The 20,153-nt window shown below is 48.2% G+C and overlaps 1 protein-coding gene across 14 annotated transcripts in view; it reads left to right on the top strand.

The window, feature by feature from the left end:
* Mtss1 (MTSS I-BAR domain containing 1) overlaps nt 1–20,153 on the top strand; it is a 140,692-nt gene that overhangs the window by 14,505 nt on the left and 106,034 nt on the right. For all 14 annotated transcript variants that reach the window (XM_087898803.1, XM_087898800.1, XM_087898810.1 and 11 more), the window contains exons 2-3: nt 9,280–9,341; nt 12,975–13,048. In XM_087898803.1, the coding sequence (XP_087754929.1) occupies nt 9,280–9,341; nt 12,975–13,048 (136 nt within the window). The remainder of the gene's footprint in view (nt 1–9,279; nt 9,342–12,974; nt 13,049–20,153) is intronic.

Here is a 20,153-nt window from a genome sequence, read left to right as displayed (position 1 = left end):
GTTAGGGAGCCTCACAGGTTCGCCAGCCTAGTCTTGCAAACAAGTCCCAGGCCAGCCTGGGCTACATAGTGAAACCCTGTCTCCAAAGGAAAACAGACAAACAAATAATGAGGTCCCGGGCGCTGTTGACGGATGTGAAGCACACACAGTTCAGATGCTCTGGTCTGGCCAAGCCTGCCCAGCGTACGTTTCCACACTGAAAGCAGTTCTAGATCTTTCTACTCTGTGGACACTGTACCTTTTATTTCCTTGTAATTTAAATTTAAATAACTCGCAGGCCCTAGTGGCAGCCCTTTTGGATAGCTCATTGGATGGACAGAAAGACAGACCTAAAGACAGATGGCTTACTTGCTTGGTTTCTGGTAAAGGACCTAAAAAGCCAAAGCAAGTTTGAAGATATAATTGACCTATTTGTTCAGTTTCTTTTAATTAAGTGGAGATGTAGCCGTATGTTCCGAACACATCCTGAGCTGCTGACCTGGCAATGTGGGTAAAAGGGAAGCTCAGTGCCCTTGCTTTAATTAGCTTGAGATGGAGCAGTCTTTCTGCGAGGGGGCAGCTGGATGGAGACCACCTTTTGTGGGTGTGCCTTCCTTTTCACGGGCCTCTTTATTGCTGGTGTACTTGGGCAAGTGTGTGAGGGTGGGCGGGCAAGGAAGCAACAACCGTTGATTATCCCCAGGCTGCCGTCCACCTGATGGACAGGGATAATTAGTGGATTAAGCAAGTCCCAATCAGAAAATAAAAGCCCAGGACTGGTATTTATGATGGATGGGTTCACCCAGTGCCTTTCATCTGAGGCTCTCAGGACCTGTATCTTGCATGTAGGCCAGGGTGGGGAAGTTTAGTTTGGGGGACAGAGCTCTGGCAGGCATTCCTGGGCCCTGACCCTAATTATGCACGCCCACTTCTGGAAGCTGAATGCATTCCTGAATCCAGAGATGCTCGGCTTGGGTCAGAAGGGCCAGTTGCCTCTCCACGCTTCTTTGCCTTTTATCTCCCTGGAGGCTGAGCACTTGGGAGGGGAGCCTGATGCTGAGTGAGGGCCGACCTGGAGGCAGTACAGTGAAGCATCCCAGGGCCACAGAAAACCCGAAGACGAGAACAGCCTCACGCCCATTCATACAAGTGACAGCCACTGTGTGCTCCGGTGTGATTCGGGCTTTTCTCTATACAAGGGATTTTCTTTGTGTCGTGCCTGCTTTTTTCCCCCATGGCCGACCTGATCACTTTCAGAGTGACTGCACGGTTCTGTGAGGCATTGCTTATGTTCTGCCTTGGCTCCTGCAGGACACACATCTAAAGCAGGACCTAATGGCTGGCTGAGTCACTTTGTCACACTGGACTGGATCCTGAGACTGCATCTGTCCCTCAGGCTGCTTTGACTCCCCAGAATCAGGGTCGCTTCTGCAGTCAGAGAGATCTGGCGGCAGGTTGTTTTACCTTTCATGTCGCAGACATGTCGTGTGAATGTGCTAAGGCTGGACTCCTCAGGAAGTGTTCCATGGCAGTCAGCAATGCTCGGCTCAGGTTATCCATGCCACCGCCCAGTGCCCCCACCCCCAAACCGCCAGAGCAAGGAAAGCAAAGTCTGCATTTTTACCAAATCTCCAGGGTCAGGTACACCAGTTAATACTTGAGAAGTGCAGATGCAGATGGATGCTTGGTGCCTAGCAACTGTTTAGAAAGTGCTGATGTTTGATGCGACTGTCGCCAGTGGTCTCCTCCAAAGGGATCCAGGACCAGTCTGGTCCTACCTGCCTTGTATGTCTGAGCTGTGCCAGCTTGTCAGCCAGCCTCTGTCTGGCCCCTTCTGGGCAGGACCGAGGTCTTTGAGCAGAACTCAGTTCCCTCTAGTCTGTCCCTGCTAACCCCCGACTTTCTTCCAGGTTCAACCCTCCCTAGTTCTCCTGGTTCCTCCAGTGTTATGGGTTTTCTATCCAAGGTCCCTGCTCTTCTGGGTCCCTTGAGTGGTGGTGAAGGAATGCTATCGAATTCCTTCAGCTGTCCCTTGACCCTGGCTGTCACGGAGGGGCCGGTGTGGGAGAAGCAGTTGGTACATTATTTATGGAGCGCCAGTAACCAGCCGTGCTGAGGAGTTCCACAGTTTGTCCCACACCGAGTGTGGGATGCCATCGCTTGTTTAATATAGAACAAAATCAAGCAAGGCCACCCCAAACCTGAGTGTTTGTTGGCTGACCTCTTTGTCCTGCTTTTGCATTGGGTGAATGCTTGACTCCTGGCTTGGGACTAGTGGAGGCTGGGGAAGAGAGGGAAGGGGGACTGTGCCTTAAGGGTGGATATGAAGAAGGTGGTTTACAGACTGGCTAGGGGCCACCAAATTCTTGAAGGGGAAGGAGATTTAGGAAGCCCTCTCCCTACAAGAGAAAGAAAAGGACTTTATTCTTCTCTTCTTTCCCTAAGGGACCAGGCTGCTGCCGGGTATGCAGTCCACAAGCCAGGTTTGCATATCACCTGGCCAGCTTGGAATGTCACCTGTCCTCAGAATGAAGGCCACCCTGGCTCCCTCTGCTGTCTTGTTTGTGGTTCAGCTCTGGACTTTGCCCTTGAAGACTGGCTTCGGCTGCCTTGTCCACCCTGCCCAGTTTTGCTCCTATTCAGCAAATGTGCCACCTCAGTGTCCCCTGGGTGCTTTGTCCCCTGCCAGTCCTGTCTTCCACTTCCTTGTCATTGTACCAGTGAAACCTCTGTCTAACGTGACAGACATTTCCTTCCACGAGCCTGTTCTCTGTCCTTGTCTTATGGTTTCGAAGGAAGAGACCCTGGCTCTTGGTTCATACATGAATCATGCGATGTACGAAGTTGAGGTAATGGACACAGTTAATCCAGGAGGGTAGGTGAGGAGGATATATGGCACAGAATGTTCTGGAAGAAGCAACATTTGTGTTGGGCAGCGAATGAAGATTGCAGAATTACTGAACCCCACCTTCCACCTTGAGTTTTGAAGAGAAGACAGTCATTGGGTGGTGATGGAGCATGATGGGAACCCCACTAGGTGGCTGCACGAAGTCATGTGATCAGGAAAGACCCTCTCTTCTGTCTGGTGTACTTTGATGAGTAACCAGGCTTTTCTTCTTTTTGATAAGCAGGGTGCTTTTCTCTTTCTCAGCTCTGGTGTCATCTGAGTTCAGTGTTAAAAGCTTTTAAGACCTCCCTCCCACTTCCACAAAGCCTCAGGTGGCTCCTGGGGAAGAGGGTCTGGTTTTGCCTGTGACTCTGGATGAAGCAGACATGGTGCTGAGAGGAGTCTTGCTTTCTTTGATTGTGGTGTATCAGTAAAGTTCGGAAACCCACAGGTGTTCTCTGATGACCCCATAGTGTATGGGTGGGCGTGTGTCCTCCCCACAGCCCCATAGCGTGTGTGTGTGTGTGTGTGTGTGTGTGTGTCCTCCAGAGTTTTCCACTGTGCCCCGGACACCAGCGAGAACACTTGGAACCCAGGAGCACCTTCTCCCACTTCCTGGTGGAGATTCAGAAGTGCAAGCCTGGGTTGATGTTGCTCTCCCAAGGGTTCTGAGTGCATCCAGGGTCTTCTGAAACCTGAGTACCACCTTTATCAAGTCTTCAGTAGTTAACAGCCCTGGGACTTTTAAAAATTGCCCTTCAATCTTTCCACAGTTAATCCTGCCCACACCCTCCAAGCCTTTGGCTTTTTGTAGTAATATTCCTCTACAGTGGGTAGAAACTTTTCCGTGAAAGAAACATTAAAAAAAAAAAAACAAAACACAAGAAACAAAAAACCTGGTACATACATTGGCGTCACCTTGCTCTTAAGTTTTAATAACATTTACATCTTATTTTTTTTCATTTTTCAACTATCAGGGTTTTGTTTTCTGTTCTTAGAAGTTTTCTTTCTTCCTCCTCCTCTTCCCTCCTCCTCCCTCCTCCTTCCTCTTCCTCCCCCCTCCCTCCATTAAATAGCAGACTCCCTAAAACAGGTGGGTTTGACACTGATAGATCCTCAAATAGCATTCAGTCAGGAGACAGGAGATTGCTGCTTTTGGCAGCCTTCTTATGACTGGGTGGGCGTTCGTGGGTGGGAAACTGTGTGCTGTATCCCTTGACAAGACAGGAGACCCTCCTTTTTCTTCCTTTTTTCTAATTTGGGAACCATTGAAGTGAGGCTCCAGGTAGGGGCAGATAGAAAGTTTTTTTTTTCCCCCTTGGCAGCCCCGGGAATTGAACCTAGGGCCTCACACACACTGGGTGTACTCTCTACCCCTGGGCTATCCCCCTCCCTGCACACACACACACACCAGGTTTGAGCTGTAGTGGTTCTCGGGCACACTGCTCTGGTTTGGGGTGAAGTACCTCATTGTTTAGGATTGGCGGACAGTCTGCTGACTCTGTAGGCCTGGTTGCCTTGATCTGTTCTTCTCAAGCAAGGTCTCTTGCGTCACCTTTTGCCTCCCACCTTGGCTGATTCTGCCACTGGGATCAGGGATGAGGGGTCCCAGCCAGCAAAGCCTGTGCTGTGTGAGCCCTGTGGGAGCAGTGTGGCTCCCAGTGAGCATCCTGAGGGGGATCTCTCAGAACCTGCAGATGCCAAGATCCACTGCCTCAATCATGGGCCTTTCTGCCAGTCACTGCATTGATCCCTTTGCGGCATGGCCTGATTTATTTATTTGTACAGCTTTTCTGAGAGATCATGCATGTATCATACAATGTGCCCGTTTGTAGTATGAGCTCAGAGTCACACAACCTTACCATGATATTTTTGAGGACTTTCTTTACCTAAGAGAGAAACTTCCTGTTAGCTGTCATTCCCAATTTCTCCCCCAGTGCAGCCATTCCCCACAGCTCCGGCTATCCCTTAACTGCCTTTTAGCTCTTTTTCCTCCTCTCTAATTATAATTAAATGTCCTTGACCAACCCCACCCACACCCTTGTTCCTCCCACCACTGGATCAGGTGTTCTAGGTTCCCTACTGGTAAGAGCACGTGGGGTTTGTCTTTCTGTGTCTAGCTATTTTGTTTAGCATTATACTCTGTAGCTTTATCTGGGTTGCTGCAGCGCCAGGATGAGCCGTATTCTAAGGTGCGGATAGACGTGGTCTGTAGCCCACCGTCAGCTGATGGGCGCATGGGTTGATGCCTTGTGTTATCCATTGTGTGTAATGCTGCAGGAAACCCACGACTGGATGTCTCATTGGTCTCATCTATTCCCCAAACCAACCCTGTGAGTTAATGATGTCTCCATGCAGAGGTCCTGTGACTGACTGATGTCACCAGCAAATGGGAGAACTAGTCGGCTCAACCTAGGCGGTTCCCAGGTTTCTCTTCCCTATTCTTCTCCTGCAGTCTTTCAGTGTCGATGGGTGGTGCTGCTCCTAAGGGCGGGGGGGGGGGGGGGGGATATTGTCCTATTCCTGATCTTAGCCAAAAGACAGTGATGTGACTGAATTGTTTTAATTATTGTCATTATAGGGAAATGGGCCCTAAAGGGTCCAGCAATTTCCCCTAGTAAATTGTGGGCCTGGCTGTGCATGGAGCTTAGGTGATTAGCCTCTGGCTAACCCAGCATGTTGTCACTTAGTCTGCTTCAAAATTTTTTTTTCTGTCTTTTTTTGTAGATAGCATTCACGTAGCCCTTGGTGACCTCGAAGTCACAGTGTGACTGTAGCTGGCTTTAAGTTCCCAGTACTCCTTGACTGTTTTTCAAGTGCTGGGGTTATAGGCATAAAACCCGCACCTAATTCAACATGATAAATCTTTGGTGGAGAAGGGCTGTTTTCACGGTGTGTTCCATTTTGTAGATGACAGTGGCACCTCCAGCTAGAAGCAGGCTGGCACTTTTCTAAATGTCTGGGCAGGTTTCTAGGGGCCAGTCAGAGGCTGGACTCTTTAGTTTCTGGGAAGAGTAATTTCTATATAGATTTGATAGAGAAATAGTGAACAGAGGAGTCAAAATAGATCTTTGTAGTGTCTTGATGGGACTGCAGTGCTGGTCCGAGAACCCTCAAGGTAGATTGGTCTCAATCTCCTTTCCCTCTCTCACCACTCTTCCTCTCCCCTTCTCTCTCCTTTTTTCCCTCTCTTGCTGGCACGCGCGTGCGTGCGTGCGTGCGTGCGTGCGTGTGTGTGTGTAGGCAGACCAGAGGACATCCTTAGGAAGCTAGTCTCAACTTTCCCGATGCTGTGACCGCTCAGGTTGTGGTGGCCCCCCCAACCATAAAATTATTTTGTTGCTATTTCATAACTGCAGTTTTGCTACTGTTATGAATAGTAATGCAAACATCTGATATGCGACCCCTCTGAAAGGGTTGTTCCACCCCAAAAGGGATTGAAACCTGGGTTGAGAACTGTCCTAAGCTATCATTCTCGGGAAGGCTCTCTGCCTTGTTGGAGACAGGGTGTCTCATTGGCTGGGTCCTCACCAATTGGGTCAGGCTGGCCGGCCAACAAGCCCTGGGGCCAGCCTGTTTCTGCCTCTTCAGTGCCGGTATTACAAGCATATACCACCATACCCTGAATTTTTTTTTAATTTATGACTTATTTATCTTTTATTTTATGTGCATTGGTGTGAAGGTGTCAGGTCCCCTGGAACTGGATTTTCAGACAGTTGTGAGCTGCCATGTGGGTGCTGGAAATTGAACCCGGGTCCTCTGGAAGAGCAGTCAGTGCTCTTAACCGCTGAGCCATTTCTCCAGTCCCTGTACCCTGAATTTTTATGAGTTCCGGGGATTTAGCTGAGGCCCTCATGTTTGCTTGCTGTCTTTCCAGTCCCCTTGGCCCTTGATTTTTTTTTTTTTTTTGAGACATCATCTTTTATAGTGCAGGCTAGCCTTGAACTTGGTAAGTAACCAAGACTGGCCTTTAACTCCCAAGTGCTAAGATTATAAATGTACACTAGCACAAGCTCACTTGTTAATATTTCAGTTCTGTTGTTGAGCTGAAGACGTCCCCGGGGGATAAACACAGGATAAGGACCTTGTGTCAAGAACCATGTCTAGATGTTGGTTGACCCGACTCAGATGTAGCTGCTGAAGGGCCTCTACCAAGAGACCTGATACAGCTTAGGGTCCATGGGAGCAAGTGTCTGCGATGAAACCAAGCAGGACCCAGATGCACCGTTGCAGAGCAGCTGGGGGTGAGCTGGCAGCATATGCAAAACAGACTGCAGGACTTGGCCTGGTAGGAAATTCACGGTGTAATTGTTGCCAGAACCTCTAATTTGGTCTTAAATTTTTTTTAATGTAATGACTTTATTGTTTTCATTAAAATGATACATGACCCTTATAAAAACAAAACAAAACAAAACAGCATGCCTTAGAGGAGTGTACAAAGAAGAAAGCAATGTATTGGTCCAAATCTTAGCTCCCAGAAGTAACCCATTTTAATCATAAGACAGCTTTCCATGTAACCCGTGTGCACATTTTCAGATAGAATTGTTGGCTAGAGGAATATATAAAAGGGTAATTTTTTAGCAAGGCGTTAACTCTCGTGCATATAGGTTTCAAAATAAAACATTTTCTTTTCACATATTGGAAGGAAGCGACTGGAGAAGGAACTCCAGCAAACGGCTGGACTTCCGATAGCTCTCTACCAGAAGAAAGGGTTTTCAGGTGTTTCTTAACAACACTGTTCTAAGCCGGGCAATGGTGGCACACCTTTAATCCCAGCACTTGGGAGGCAGAGGCAGGTGGATCTCTGTGAGTTCAAGCCCAGCCTGGTCTACAAGAGCTAGTTCCAGGACAGGCCCCAAAGCTACAGAAAAACCCTGTCTTGAAAAACAATAAAACAAAAATCAAAACCAACCAACCAAACAAAAGATACTGTCCTTAACCGGGGACATCTGGCAATGTCATTTGTCAGAGCAAGGTGCTGGGGGCTTCTGGCATGTCTGTAGTTGGCATAGGCCAGAGATGCTGCTTGCTGTTCTGTGATGTCCATGGCAACACCGCAGTGGAGATCTGGGGGTGCCAAGGCTAAGAGACAGTAGTAAGGGCCGGAGAAATGGTCGGTGACAGCAAGGGCTTGCTCAGCTGCAATTGTAGACAATTTTGGTTTGACATCTGTCATGAAAAATGCAATGATTAATTTAATCCTACTTGCCAGGTGGTGGTGGCGCGTGCCTTTGATCCTAGCACTTGGGAGGCAGAGGCAGGTGGATCTCTGTGAGTTCAAGGCCAACCTGATCTACAAGAGTGAGTTTCAGGACAGTTAGAGCTGTTACACAGAGAAACCCTGTCTCATAAATAAATTAATTAGTTAATTAATTTTAGTTATTCCTTTCTCCTCTTAGCAACAAAACTGAGAGGTGGCATAATAGTATTTTTACCTTGTCAAGATGCCCAACATTTGTATTCTGTGCCTGTGACCCTGGGTGAATGATTCTGTGATATACAGTATACCCATCCATGGTTCTTCCTTTACTGGGTTTAATTGGTTTAATTGGGACAAAGGCAAATAAATCACCCTCTTGGTGGACAGCTGCTTGATCTTGATATGTATGTTCTATGTATGGGAAGGGAGGTGGCAGGCTGCACTCTGGTTTTCCCTGGCCGCAACTGCACCCACTCATTTGCCCTTGTGTCTTAGTCCTGTCCTTAGGAGGAGCAGAAGACCTCTTGTGTTGATTTTAGGACACGGTGGGGATGTGCTGAGGGGTCCCTTAGAGAAGTGGGACTGGACTTCAAACAGAGCTCAGTACAGAGGAAAGATGATCAGTGTTGATTCTAAGGACCGTGTGAACACGAAGGACAGATGGCTTGACCTAGGTAGCTCAGGAATGGGAGGAGTCCGGCTGACTGAGGTTCGCTGGGAAACCACCTGGTGCCATAGTTTACATAGATGTTGGAGTTAAATATCAGCTATATTTAGGTTATTTTCCAGCCTTGGGAGTCTGATAGGCTGATACTACATCCCGATAGCCACCTGTCCTAGGGAGGGGCTTCAGTCACCCAGCTCCCCCCTCCTGGGACAAAGGTGAGAATAGACAGAACCATGTTGCATGCGCAGGTGACCCAGGAGAGAGCCTTGAATGTTCTGTAGTTTTAAAATTTGGACCTACTATGTACATGTATTGACTCCAAGGTGTAGGCATCCGAGTCAGTGAACCTGGTTCCTGTTGGCATCTGTGGTCACTTATAAGATTTTCGGAATAGGGTACATCTGAAACAACTCCTGAGCCATGGCCTGTGTGTGTCACGTGTATTCTACAAAGGAGGGTCACATCTGCAGATTGCTCCTTGCGTGGTTGGAAATGGTTGTTGGGATCCTCACACTGTGACTGATTGCTGGCTTTGTTCTGTCGTAGGGGAGCTATCCAGTTTGGGAAGATTTCATAAACAAAGCCGGAAAGCTGCAGTCCCAGCTGCGGTAAGTAGACACATGTATTGTACAGGAGAAGGCGACATCCTTAAGACAGGGGAAGGTGGGTCAGCACACATCTGGGTTAAACTGAGAAGTGTCACGGCCAGAGAAGCATGGAGCGGGCTCTGCTCAGAGCAGTATCAGTATCAGTATTACCCTCTGCCCCGCCCCCTGCAGTCCCCTGTATGAAATGGGACTCATTTCTGCTCGACCTCCTGCCACAGGAATTTTCAGGGTTGATTACATGAAATAATAGTGGATAGTCTTTATGTGGCGCCCACTGTGTGCCAGGCAGATGCGACTTTGTCAAAAGTCTCAACCCCACAAGGCTAGGTACAGCTGTCAGCTGAGTGTGACTGGTGAAGTTGAGGCACAGGTAAGTGTGTGTTCATAGAGATGCCGCCAGTAAGTGAGAATGTAGAGTTACACACAAGCTGTCTGCCTCCAGAGTTCAAGTACTTTCTCGTCTACCTGTATTTTCCTTCCAGATGCAGAGTTTAAGTCTCAGTGTCGACTGGTACCCAGTTCCGGTCACATGACAGAATAGATTACCTAGGACAAGGCCATCTATAGAGATAAGTCTTAGCAGTGGTCGGCTGGGCTAAGGCTTTTATAGGAGACTGACTACAGATGGGTGAGAGGGATCCTTATAAGCTGATGGGGATGTTTTGAAGTTGGATTGTGGCTCCCTGCAGAGGTCTACATTTTTTACTAAAGGCCAGGGAGAACAGTCCTTAGACCTTGTGAAGAAGTACATTTATGGCGTGAAAGTTGTGCCTTGCCGGGTAGTAGCCGCGTCCACCTTTTAATCCCAGCACTTGGGAAGCAGGGGCGGGAGGATCTCTGTGAGTTTGAGGCCAGCCTGGGCTACAGAGTGAGTTCCAAGGCAGCCAGGGCTACACAGAGAAACCCAGTCTTGAAAAAAACAAAGCCTCGAAAAGCTTCTTGACCACGATCTGCTGCTGAGTCTCACCGAGAGCCCGCATCTCCCAGTGTGCCTGTTCGTTTTCATTTGCTGTGATAGATGAAGCACCCACCGGTTGCAGTCAGGGTGGGAAGAGATGCGCCGTGCTCAGGGGGTACTCCAAGGACGGGACGCTTGAAAACGGCTGGGTAATCCTCACTTGTGAAGTTCAGGGATTGACTGGTTTGGTCTGAGGTGGATGAGGATGGAAGAGAGGGCAGAGCAGGAGATGGGGTGTTCTAGGAAAAAGAGCCACACGGGTGATGGGCATTTCTGAGTCTCTGCCAGTGCATACCAGAGGCTACTGCTCAGAGCTGCTGCCATGGGACTAAGAGGCACATGACTCCCCTCTGGCCTAGAACTGGGCAGGAGTGCATGGGTTTCCTCCAGCTTCAGTTGTGGTGATCTTTGCTGCCTTGTGTGTGACCTCCAAGTAGACACTGAACTCTTAAGTTTGTGCCTTCTCTGGTTGTCTGGCCCTTGACGGTCTCCCTGCTTTCTGGATTGCTGGGTCACGTCTGGGTCTTCATCTGAGGTCCTCACCAGCCAGTCCTCATGGAGCTGCCCTGGCCTTCTGACCCTATCCCATCCACTGCTCTTATTTATTTCCCACAGGTTAGTCTCCCTCTTTGCGGGGGCGGGGTCTCCTGCTGAACCACAGCATTTAAATTTCTCCTTCATTTTTCTTGTCCACCCTCTGCTGGTCAGATGTGCTTGCCAGTCAGATGTGCTTTTAGTGTAGGCCCGGAGAAAAATCGCTCCCTTTCCCTTTTGTTGGTGAGAGTGGTAGACCTTGAAGTAATGAGCTCACTGCCTGTCTTGATCATAGAAAGTAAAGCTCAAGGAAGACTTCTCTCCACTTGCCTTCCGCACCCCCCAACCACCCCCCCCCTCAGGTCTTCTGAGGTGAGGGACATTTTTTGTCAGTTTATCAAACAGCTAGCACCTTCATGAGAGTAAATTTTGTGTCCTGGAGGAAGGCTGCAGTTCCCGCCCCAGGAGCTGCACTTCTGTCCTGGGGTGTATAAGCTGAATCTCCCCTTTAGCTTTGCTGGTTTCGTGTTTGCTCTGTGCACACAGCCAGGGCTGGAATGTCCTGTGATGATGTCAGAAAGCACGGTGTGCCTGTCGTTAGAGAGCTCTTAATTCCTCAATATTGACCGGCATCCTGATTTGCAGCGGACTCCAGTGACTATAATGGACAAGGCTTGTCTGCAGCCGGCTCATAAAATATGGGTGACTGGCATTGAGTTGAATGAGAATAAATCAAGCTGGCTTGTCAGATATTAATCGTAAGTCAGAGTGAGCTATTTATAAGTCTCAGAATGTTTGATCAAGATAACTTTTTCAGTATTTGCATTGGGTGTCAACGCTTTAAAAATATGCTTTGGAGTGCGTGCACATGTGTGTGTGTGTATGCGCATGCATGCATGTGTAGTATTGTGTATTGTGTGTGGAGGAAGGGTATTTTTAGAATTGAGCAGATATAGTCTTTTTTTTTTTTTGGTTTTTCAAGACAGGGTTTCTCTGTGTATCCCTGGCTGTACTGGAATTCACTGTAGACCAAGGCTGGCTTTGAACTCAGAAGTCTGCCTGCCTCTGCCTCTGCCTCTGCCTCACAAGTGCTGGGATTAAAGGCGTGTGCCACCCCATCTGGCTTGAACAGATCTATTCTTGATCTACTAGGCCTCCCCATTTTGAAATCTGGTCTTAGGGACCGTATCCAGGACCTTTCAGCAACTGTTGCTGCATTTAAAAGAGACCATTCCTTTTCTGCACTCTGAACTTACTTTCTAGTCCTCATTCTTTATTTAATGACTTTGCCTTCTTAGGAAGGCTCAGTGGAGAGTAAGAGTCATGAAGCAAACCCAAACAAAAAAGACTCCATCAGTCTTTGAGTTGGTTTTAAGTCCTTGCATAAAGGGTGCGGGGCTTGTTGGTTTGTCACAGTTCACGATGTTGTAGGTCAGAGTGCTAGGAACCAGCAGGCCACCAAGTGCCCAGTGCAGCCATCTGGTAGCGCTTAAGGGAATGGGTAAGTATTCAGAAATTCTTAGGACGTGAAACGAGTCTTAATTCTTCCCATGGTTGTTTTGAGGACTTCAGAAAGATGTAGTTGAGAGAGCATCCTGAGGCTGAACAAAACAAAAACGAATGGAACCAGAAAACAGTATCTGAGTCTTCTGATAGTTGGGATTTAAGGAGAAAAGCTGTGCTGTTAGCAGCCTGTGCTGCAGTGGGTTGAGTCGGTGCTGGGCGTCAGGCACTCTGGTATGAACTGGTGATCTCTAAAATGTCCTTTGACTTGTGTTCTCAGTTTCCCTTTTTCAGCAGTGAGTTGTTGAACTTTCTGCTCCCCAAGATTTGGTTCCCTGCCAGTTCGTGTGTGCATATATTACTTTCCTGTGCCAAGGCCGATGCCACCTGTGCTGTCTGTGCTCTGGAGGATACTTTCTTCTTCTCTGGGGTAGAAACACCTCCCTTTTATTTCTTTGCAAAAATGTTCTCGGTAGTTTACACAGCGGGGCCATTATTAGGGTTGAGGGCTAGGGGAAACAAACAGCCTTCTCTGGAAGGTTCTGTTCACTCTGTAGCAGAGGTTTGAGCCCAAGAGCTGTGATGAATTTGCCCGTGTGAGACACTCCTCATGCTTTTGTTATCTGTTTGCGTTCTAGGACAACAGTAGTAGCAGCAGCTGCCTTCTTGGACGCCTTTCAGAAAGTGGCTGACATGGCCACCAACACACGTGGTGAGCAGATGGAAGGCTGCCTTCCAGCACTAACCGAATCCAGCACGTGGGCTCTCCCTCTGGGTGGCTTCTCCAGAAGATATGCCTTGAGTTATCAGAGCTTGGCTGACTCGCAGTTGTTGTCTATTTTTAACGCTGTGGGGTAGCACACAGGAGAAGTTGTAACTGGTTCCCCAGATAGTGCAGCGCAGTAAAGACTAGATGAGAATGGAGAGGAACCACTGTTCCCTCGGGAGGCAGCCTGCTGTGGGCGTGGTTGCTCGCGTGACGTCACCCTTGGTCCTCTCCAGCACAGGTTGCCCTGTGATCCTCCTTGTTCCCTTGTGGAGTGAGAAGTCCTGGAGATGACTACATGGCTACTGTCTTGGGTTCTCAACAGATAAGGACGCCTTTTCTAGTAGGCACGGCATCCCCTATGCCGTATCCATCTCTCCGCCTCTAGTTTAGGCTGCGGACCCCATGAATGAGAGACTGATAGAGCCCTAATGGCATCCCACGAGACAGTGCCCAGAGCCTGATATTTAAAATAAGTTTACGAAAGCAGTGATTAAAAGGTGGCGCCTTTTGAAAAGATCGAATGCTTGCGGAGAATACCCGCGATGTTCATAACGTCGAGAGGCACCAGGAGGAAGGGGAAACTCTCAGGCCTCCCTTTGTGCAGGGGCGTCACCTCTATTCCCTTGCAGTCATTCTCCTCTGCCTCCCTTGCCTGGCGGTCTGGGCTCCCTCGTTGTGTGCATAGCTATGTACCTGCTTGCTCATTGTGACATCGGGAACCTTGTGTGTTGAGGGCCTTGCGGGGGGAGGAGGGAATTGTTCCCAGTACCCCCAGTGGTCCATAGCCATTGACCATAGGCATTTAATTAAACAATAGAATGAAACTCCAGACCCTTATATTGCAGGACTCTCAGGAGACTGCACGAATCAATATGTTCCCCCTTGTCCCTAATGAGCACACAGTTTGAGTAGGGAGACAGATGTGTAAATAAAGATGCCAGTGCAGAAATGTGTGGATGATATGTGTGGTTCAGTAATAACTGCAGCACGGAGTGCCAGGGGAATCTAGGAAAGTGAGCAATTAACCTAGCTTGGGGAATCAGGGACATCTTCTCGGGGGAGGTATTGTTTTCCTCCTTTCTGAGATGCCAACAATATCACAAAAAAGTTCCCACAGAACTGTGACAGTGACATCAACATCTGGTTTGTCTGTGTGGTGAGAGGGGTCTTAACCTGTATCATTTTAATCCCTTTAAAATTATGACCTAACTTATGTGTACCTCTTGTGGAAACGTCAGAATCTGCTGCTCTAAAGAACTTACCATGCACACCAGTGTTTGGCGCTGTAAAACGTGACCATTCATCTGCGGTGTATGTGTGTTTCCTTCTCATCTCAGCCGGGTCTGGAATTGTCAGTCTTTGGGGTACTTTCTGTACCTGTCAGTCAGACGTACAGTATTTTGGGTATGTGCCATGGGATGTGTGTGCAGGTCGGAAAACAGCAGGCAGGGGTTGGTTCTCTGTTTCTAGCCTGTGGTTTCAGGGATCAAACTCAGGTCTCCAGTCTTGGCAGCAAGCGTTGTTACCCGCTGAGCCCTCTTTTTTTGAGACATGGTCTTATGTAGCCAAGGTGACGTAGCTGGGGATAACCTTGAACTCCTCCTCCTGCTTCTACCTCCCAAGTGCTGGGATTACTGGTGCCAGCCATCATGCCTGGCCTGGGAGTGCATTTCCGAGGCTCTAGGATGCAGAGGATGTTTTTGGATAGATCATAATGGGGCAACTGGAAAGGTGACCCCGACTGTCTGTGATTTCCTGCAGTAAGAACTTGAGGTTTTGAAGAGACTGCTCCCAGGGTGCTTTTTGGTAGGAAATTGGAGGGCCTGGGAAGCCTCATGCTTCTAGGGGAGGGGAAAAAAAAAGCAATTGTTTGTTAGAAAAAGCACAGGAAGAAGCTCTTTGTAGAGCCGGGCTTTGGGGGCCGTTCCTGTGGCTGCAGACCTGTTTGTCCCCATGGACAGACTTCTGTGTGACATATCTTTGCCCTGTTTCAGGTCGTTTTGGCAGCAGGTTTGTGTATAATCCAAATGCACGGGTGCTCTCTTTCAGTGGATGTGGAGACCCGTGTTCCTTAAAGAATTTATGGCTGACAGCTGTTTCCATGGTGATGAAAAGAGTAACTTGGAAGTTTTTCTCTAATGTCAGCAAATTAATTTTTAGTCATAAAAAGGAAAAGTTACAGAACATACTCTTTACTCCCCCCCCCAAAAAAAGTCTAAAAACCAAATTTAGCCTTTCCCCTCGTAGAGATTAGATTTAGTTTCCTTTATAAACATTTTTGTCACTGCCCCCTCCCCGAAGAAGGAAAGCTCATTGCAGATCGGTATGCAGTCCAGCACGAGCTTTTTCAGATTGCTGCTCCCAGGAAGCATGGATCCCATGTTTTTGCTCTAAACTGCAGGACTGTTGTCTTTCATTGCCAGCACCTGTAGACCCGCCATGTTCTTCCTGTTAGACAAATGGAATTCCAGTACCAGGATAGAGCGAGGTTCTAATTATTCTTCTGTTGATGGAATTGTATCACTCCCGGGTATTTCCCATGGTAGGCTGTGCTGCAGTTAGGACCTGTACGTCTATGGGTGTCTGTTGGTTGGTTGTGTGTAGCGTATGTCTTTATGTGGGTGTGTGGTTGTGAGTACATGTGCGTGCGTGCAGGTATGTGGAAGGCAGAGGTTGTTGCTGGGAGTCTTCCTTCGTCCCTCTCCGTCTTATTTTTGTGTGTGCATAGGATGCATGTACATAGTCATGTGTATTGGTGTACCTGTGGGTGTAAAGGCACACGGCGGTCAGAGGTTGATGCAGGGTGTCTTCCTCCACCCCTCTCTACCTCATGTTTGGAGGATCTCTCACTGAATCTGGATCTTATCATTTCAGCCCAGCTTTGTGGCCCATGGCTTCAGGGAGCTGCTCGTCTCTGCCTGGGCTCCAGCCCACCGCGGCACTCAGCTTTTATGTGGTGGCCAGGGATCCAAACTCAGGCCATCACGGTTGTGCGGCAGCTCCCTCTCTCTTGCAGAGTGGCCCATTCTTAGCGGTATCTGCATCACCAAGGAAGGGATGACCCTGTAGAAAATTGTTTACACGTGGGCTTCGGGGTGGTTTGTTGCTGTTTACTCTGCAGGAAGACTCTCCTCCTCTGTCTTTTGCTTAGAAACCTTAAAGGTAGCATTTTAACGTCTCTCTAGTTGGTAAAAGAGAACTACTACTGCTCCCCTCCCTTCCTGTTTCCCTTTCTGTCCACCCTTCCTCTCTCCTTCTCCACCCCTCCTCTTCCCTCCTCCTCTACCCTCTTCTCTTCCCTCCTCTCTATGCCTTCCTCTTGCTCCCTCTTTTCCTCTTTTTTAGCTTTTTGAGGTACAGAGTCAGTGCCATCTACTGCCACCATGCTAGGCAGGTGCCCGTCACAACATCCCGTTCCTGTTTAACTGTCACTTAGTACCCTCAGCCCATCTTCCTTCCTTGCTACCCTCCCCAGCCTCCGGTAACCACCACGCTGTGTTCAGTTTCTCCAAGACCAACTTTTTAGATTCCACAGGAGTAAGATCATAGGCTACTTCTGCTCCTGCTGACTTCACTCACATAGTGATTTCCAGTTCCATCCGTATTGTGGTCAAAGCCAGAGCTTCCTCTTTCACAGTCAATAGGGGCCCACTGATTATCCATCTGTATTGTCTGTAGTCTTCTGTTGGTGGTCTCCATTCCTCGGCTGTGGAGAACAGTCCCGCTGTAAACAGAGCTGCAGATGTGTCTTCCTCGTGCCGTTTCCTTCCCTTGAAATACCACTCAGAAGCTGCCTCGCTGGATCATATGCTAGCTCTATTTTTAATTTTTGGGAAACCTCTAAGGTCCTGCAAGAGACTGTACTAATTTATGTTTCTATACCACTGTACAGGGAGGAGTTTCCTTTCCCCACGTCTCTGTCAGCACTTGTCCGGCCTTCCTTCCGTTCCTTTTCGTTTTGTTTTTCGAGACAAGGTTTCTCCTCGTATCCCTGACTGTTCTGGAGTTCTCACTGCAGACCAGGCTGCCCTCCTGAGCGCGGGGACTAAAGGGGTGTGCCGCCGCTGCATGTCCTGCCCTTTCTCTCTTCAGTAGTGGGCATTCCATTGAGCTGAGCCATGCCATCTTCTTGGGCTTTGCATTTCCAGGCAGTGTCCCTGCGCGTCTCGCATACCCGTGGCCATTTCCAGCTTGTCCTTGGTGTTAACCACGGGAGCACGTGCCCAAAATTTCAAGATAATTTTAACTAGGTTTCTGGTTGTGTTATTTCACAAAGGAAACAGCTTGGAAAGATTTGTCATTATCACAAAATCTTTGGCCTGAGTTATTAAGAAAATTGATTGAAGACCAACAACCAATTAAAATAAGGATAAATCAATCTATTTGTAATACACTTATTTTTTTTATAGAATACTGAAATCTGAGCTATTTTGATCTTGTTTTTCTAAATAAAATGATATAACCTGACTTTTCCTGTCTATATTGATTAATAATGAAATGATAATAGAATTTTGAGTTTCTTAGTACTAGGCACAAGTCTGTATGTTTAGTTTATACTCTAGAATTGACATAACGATGTGTGTTAAATATGGAAACATACTCTCTCCAGATTTACTGGCCATAGAAAAATTAATTTGTAGGCATTAACTATCCATACCACCTCAGAGTTTGTGGCTGTCCCTGGAGTTGAGAAATCTTTGAGTTGATGGGTGTGCATGTATCTGGGTCGGTTAGTTAAAAACTAAGGGCTGAAAAGTAAAGGAAGTGGATACAGAGGCTTCTAGGCATGCTGCCACAGAGGGCCATGTGCTGGGGAGAGCATCTTTACACCTGTAAGCTCATCTGACCCGGGGTCCTACTGCGTGCAACCTCTCAGTCAGCACTGGCCCTTTGTGACCATGACGATGTTTGGAGATGTGACCTTTCTCCAAAGGTCAGCAGGGCCTTTGGAGAGCACAGTGCTATGCGACTTTCAGCTTGGTGTGGTTTTGTTTGCCTCTGTAATTACGTTTAAATCTTTGAAAACCCATCTTGGGGGATGTGCAAAGGTGATATACCAAGTCCATTAGAAGGAGTTTGAGGTTCATGAAAGGAAAAAGTGGGTTCCAGGTAGACGAGATCCTGTTTAAAAGTGAGCATGGTTTTAATATCGGGAATCATGATTGTAACAGCTTTTGACTATGTCCTGTGGGCTAGACCCTGTTTGCACGTAGAGTTGGTCCCTCTGTTAATGTTGAGGATCCATTCTCAGACCCACATTGGATGCCTGGGGTGTATGCTTTCTCACATACATACAGACATACGTACATACATACAAACATCCATACATCCATACAAAACTGTGACAGGGTTTACTGTGTAAATCAGGCACAGTGAGATTAACATCTAATAATCAGAACAGTTACAACAATGATTCTCCAGTAAAAACTATTTAAAACTTACGAATTGTTTATTTCTAGAACTTTCTGTTCAATGTTTTTGGACCATGGTAAACTGAATAATAAGTAAAGCTGGTGAAGAGGCCCCAGTTGTTCTCAACACTCTGTGAGGTAGATTTCACGGGATGGAGGCAAACAGGGAGTGTGCGGAAGCTGACACGGGCCATGTGGCCAGTGAACTGGAGCGCCTCCCGTAGCCTGGACCTGACCCAGTAAGTTAGGGTTCCTTATGTAAGGACCCTCTGGCCTTAGTGGTTGCTTATGTTTGGCCTTAAAGTGACTTCATCCCAAAGGCATTTAAAACCCCAGTCTCTACGAAAGCAAATAGCACCCTGGTTGGGAGCTGGGATGTCTGGGTTGGATTTCTGACTGTCTTGTGTGACCCCAAGTTTTAATTTCCTCGCTATAAAGAGAACTGGAATGTGGGGCTCTCCGGGTTAAGACCAGCCGGCCTTCTTTCATTTTGAGCACTGCATAAGTCTTGCTAAGTTGGTTAAATATGGATGAGGTTGGATGGTGTACATTTCCTTCTCTAATTTATCTTTGTGACTTCTGCTTTCACTCGGGAGAAAGGAATAAAGGAAGCAACATTAATGAGAAGAAAATGGAGGGCTAGGGCAAGAAGAGAAAAGCGGGTGCCGGAGATGGGCCTTTGGGCTGTTTTGAGTTGTGGGAATCTCTTGCAGTTGGTGTTGTGTGAGGGTGGGGTAGGCAAAGCTGGCACCAAGTGTGGACTTTCATGAGTGAGCCTGGACCGCCAAGGCAGGCGAGGAAAATGTTTGTGTCTTAGGTTTGATAGAGCAAGCTTGCTCCTCTCAGAAGTGTCCCGTGACTTCAGCGCGTGATGCGTATTTTAGGATGTTTTTTGTTAAATGCCACCCTCTGTGCTTTATGGACTTGCAGATTTGCTTCATCATCGCTGAAGATGTCTGCGTTCAGGGGCAGTCTTCGGGGCCATGGCAGGACAGTCAGATGGGACTCTGGAATCTGTTTGCTACCCAGGAGACTTGGCTTCCTGGTGAGGGTCATTTATGCTCCCACGTGAGGCCTCTTACCATCTGCCCACAGCCCTCCCATGGCATCTCCACCCACAGAGAACAGCTCCCTTTTCCGAGATCATCACGGCCCTCGGTCCCCCTGCCTGGGCACTCCTCCAGGCTTCCCTGGGCCTCTGTATGTGCTGAGGGGCTGCTCGTCTTCCACGAGTCATTTGAGTCCCACTGCCCACTGTTCCTTCATCTCTCAGACACGAACACTGAGGTCCTCAAGGGCACATGTTGCTGTTGGAGCCTGGCTGTCACCATTGTCCCCAGAGACTGTAAAAGCTCCATTTGAGACCTGTGTCCTGCTTTAGGGGGAATCCAGAGTCCCAAATGATCACTTATGAGCTGCTGACATTGTTGGATAAATGAGTGACTGTACACAACAGCTGCCCACCCACGGGCCTTGGTGGATCCTGATGAGGAGGCTGGATCCTTCCGGGCACTGGAACCTTCTGGGATGGACATCTGGACAGAGTACACTGGAGAGTTCAGAATTTGAATTTTGGTGACCCCTCTTGGAGGGTTCCAGTGTGTCTTCATACTTCACTGTAGCTGGATGTCCCCTGC

The sequence above is a fragment of the Myodes glareolus genome, chromosome 19 (assembly GCF_982192425.1).
Source record: "Myodes glareolus chromosome 19, mMyoGla1.1, whole genome shotgun sequence".
NCBI lineage: Eukaryota > Metazoa > Chordata > Mammalia > Rodentia > Cricetidae > Myodes > Myodes glareolus.
The sequence above is the reverse complement of the archived record's forward strand: the minus strand, read 5'-3'. Positions and strand labels throughout refer to the sequence as shown.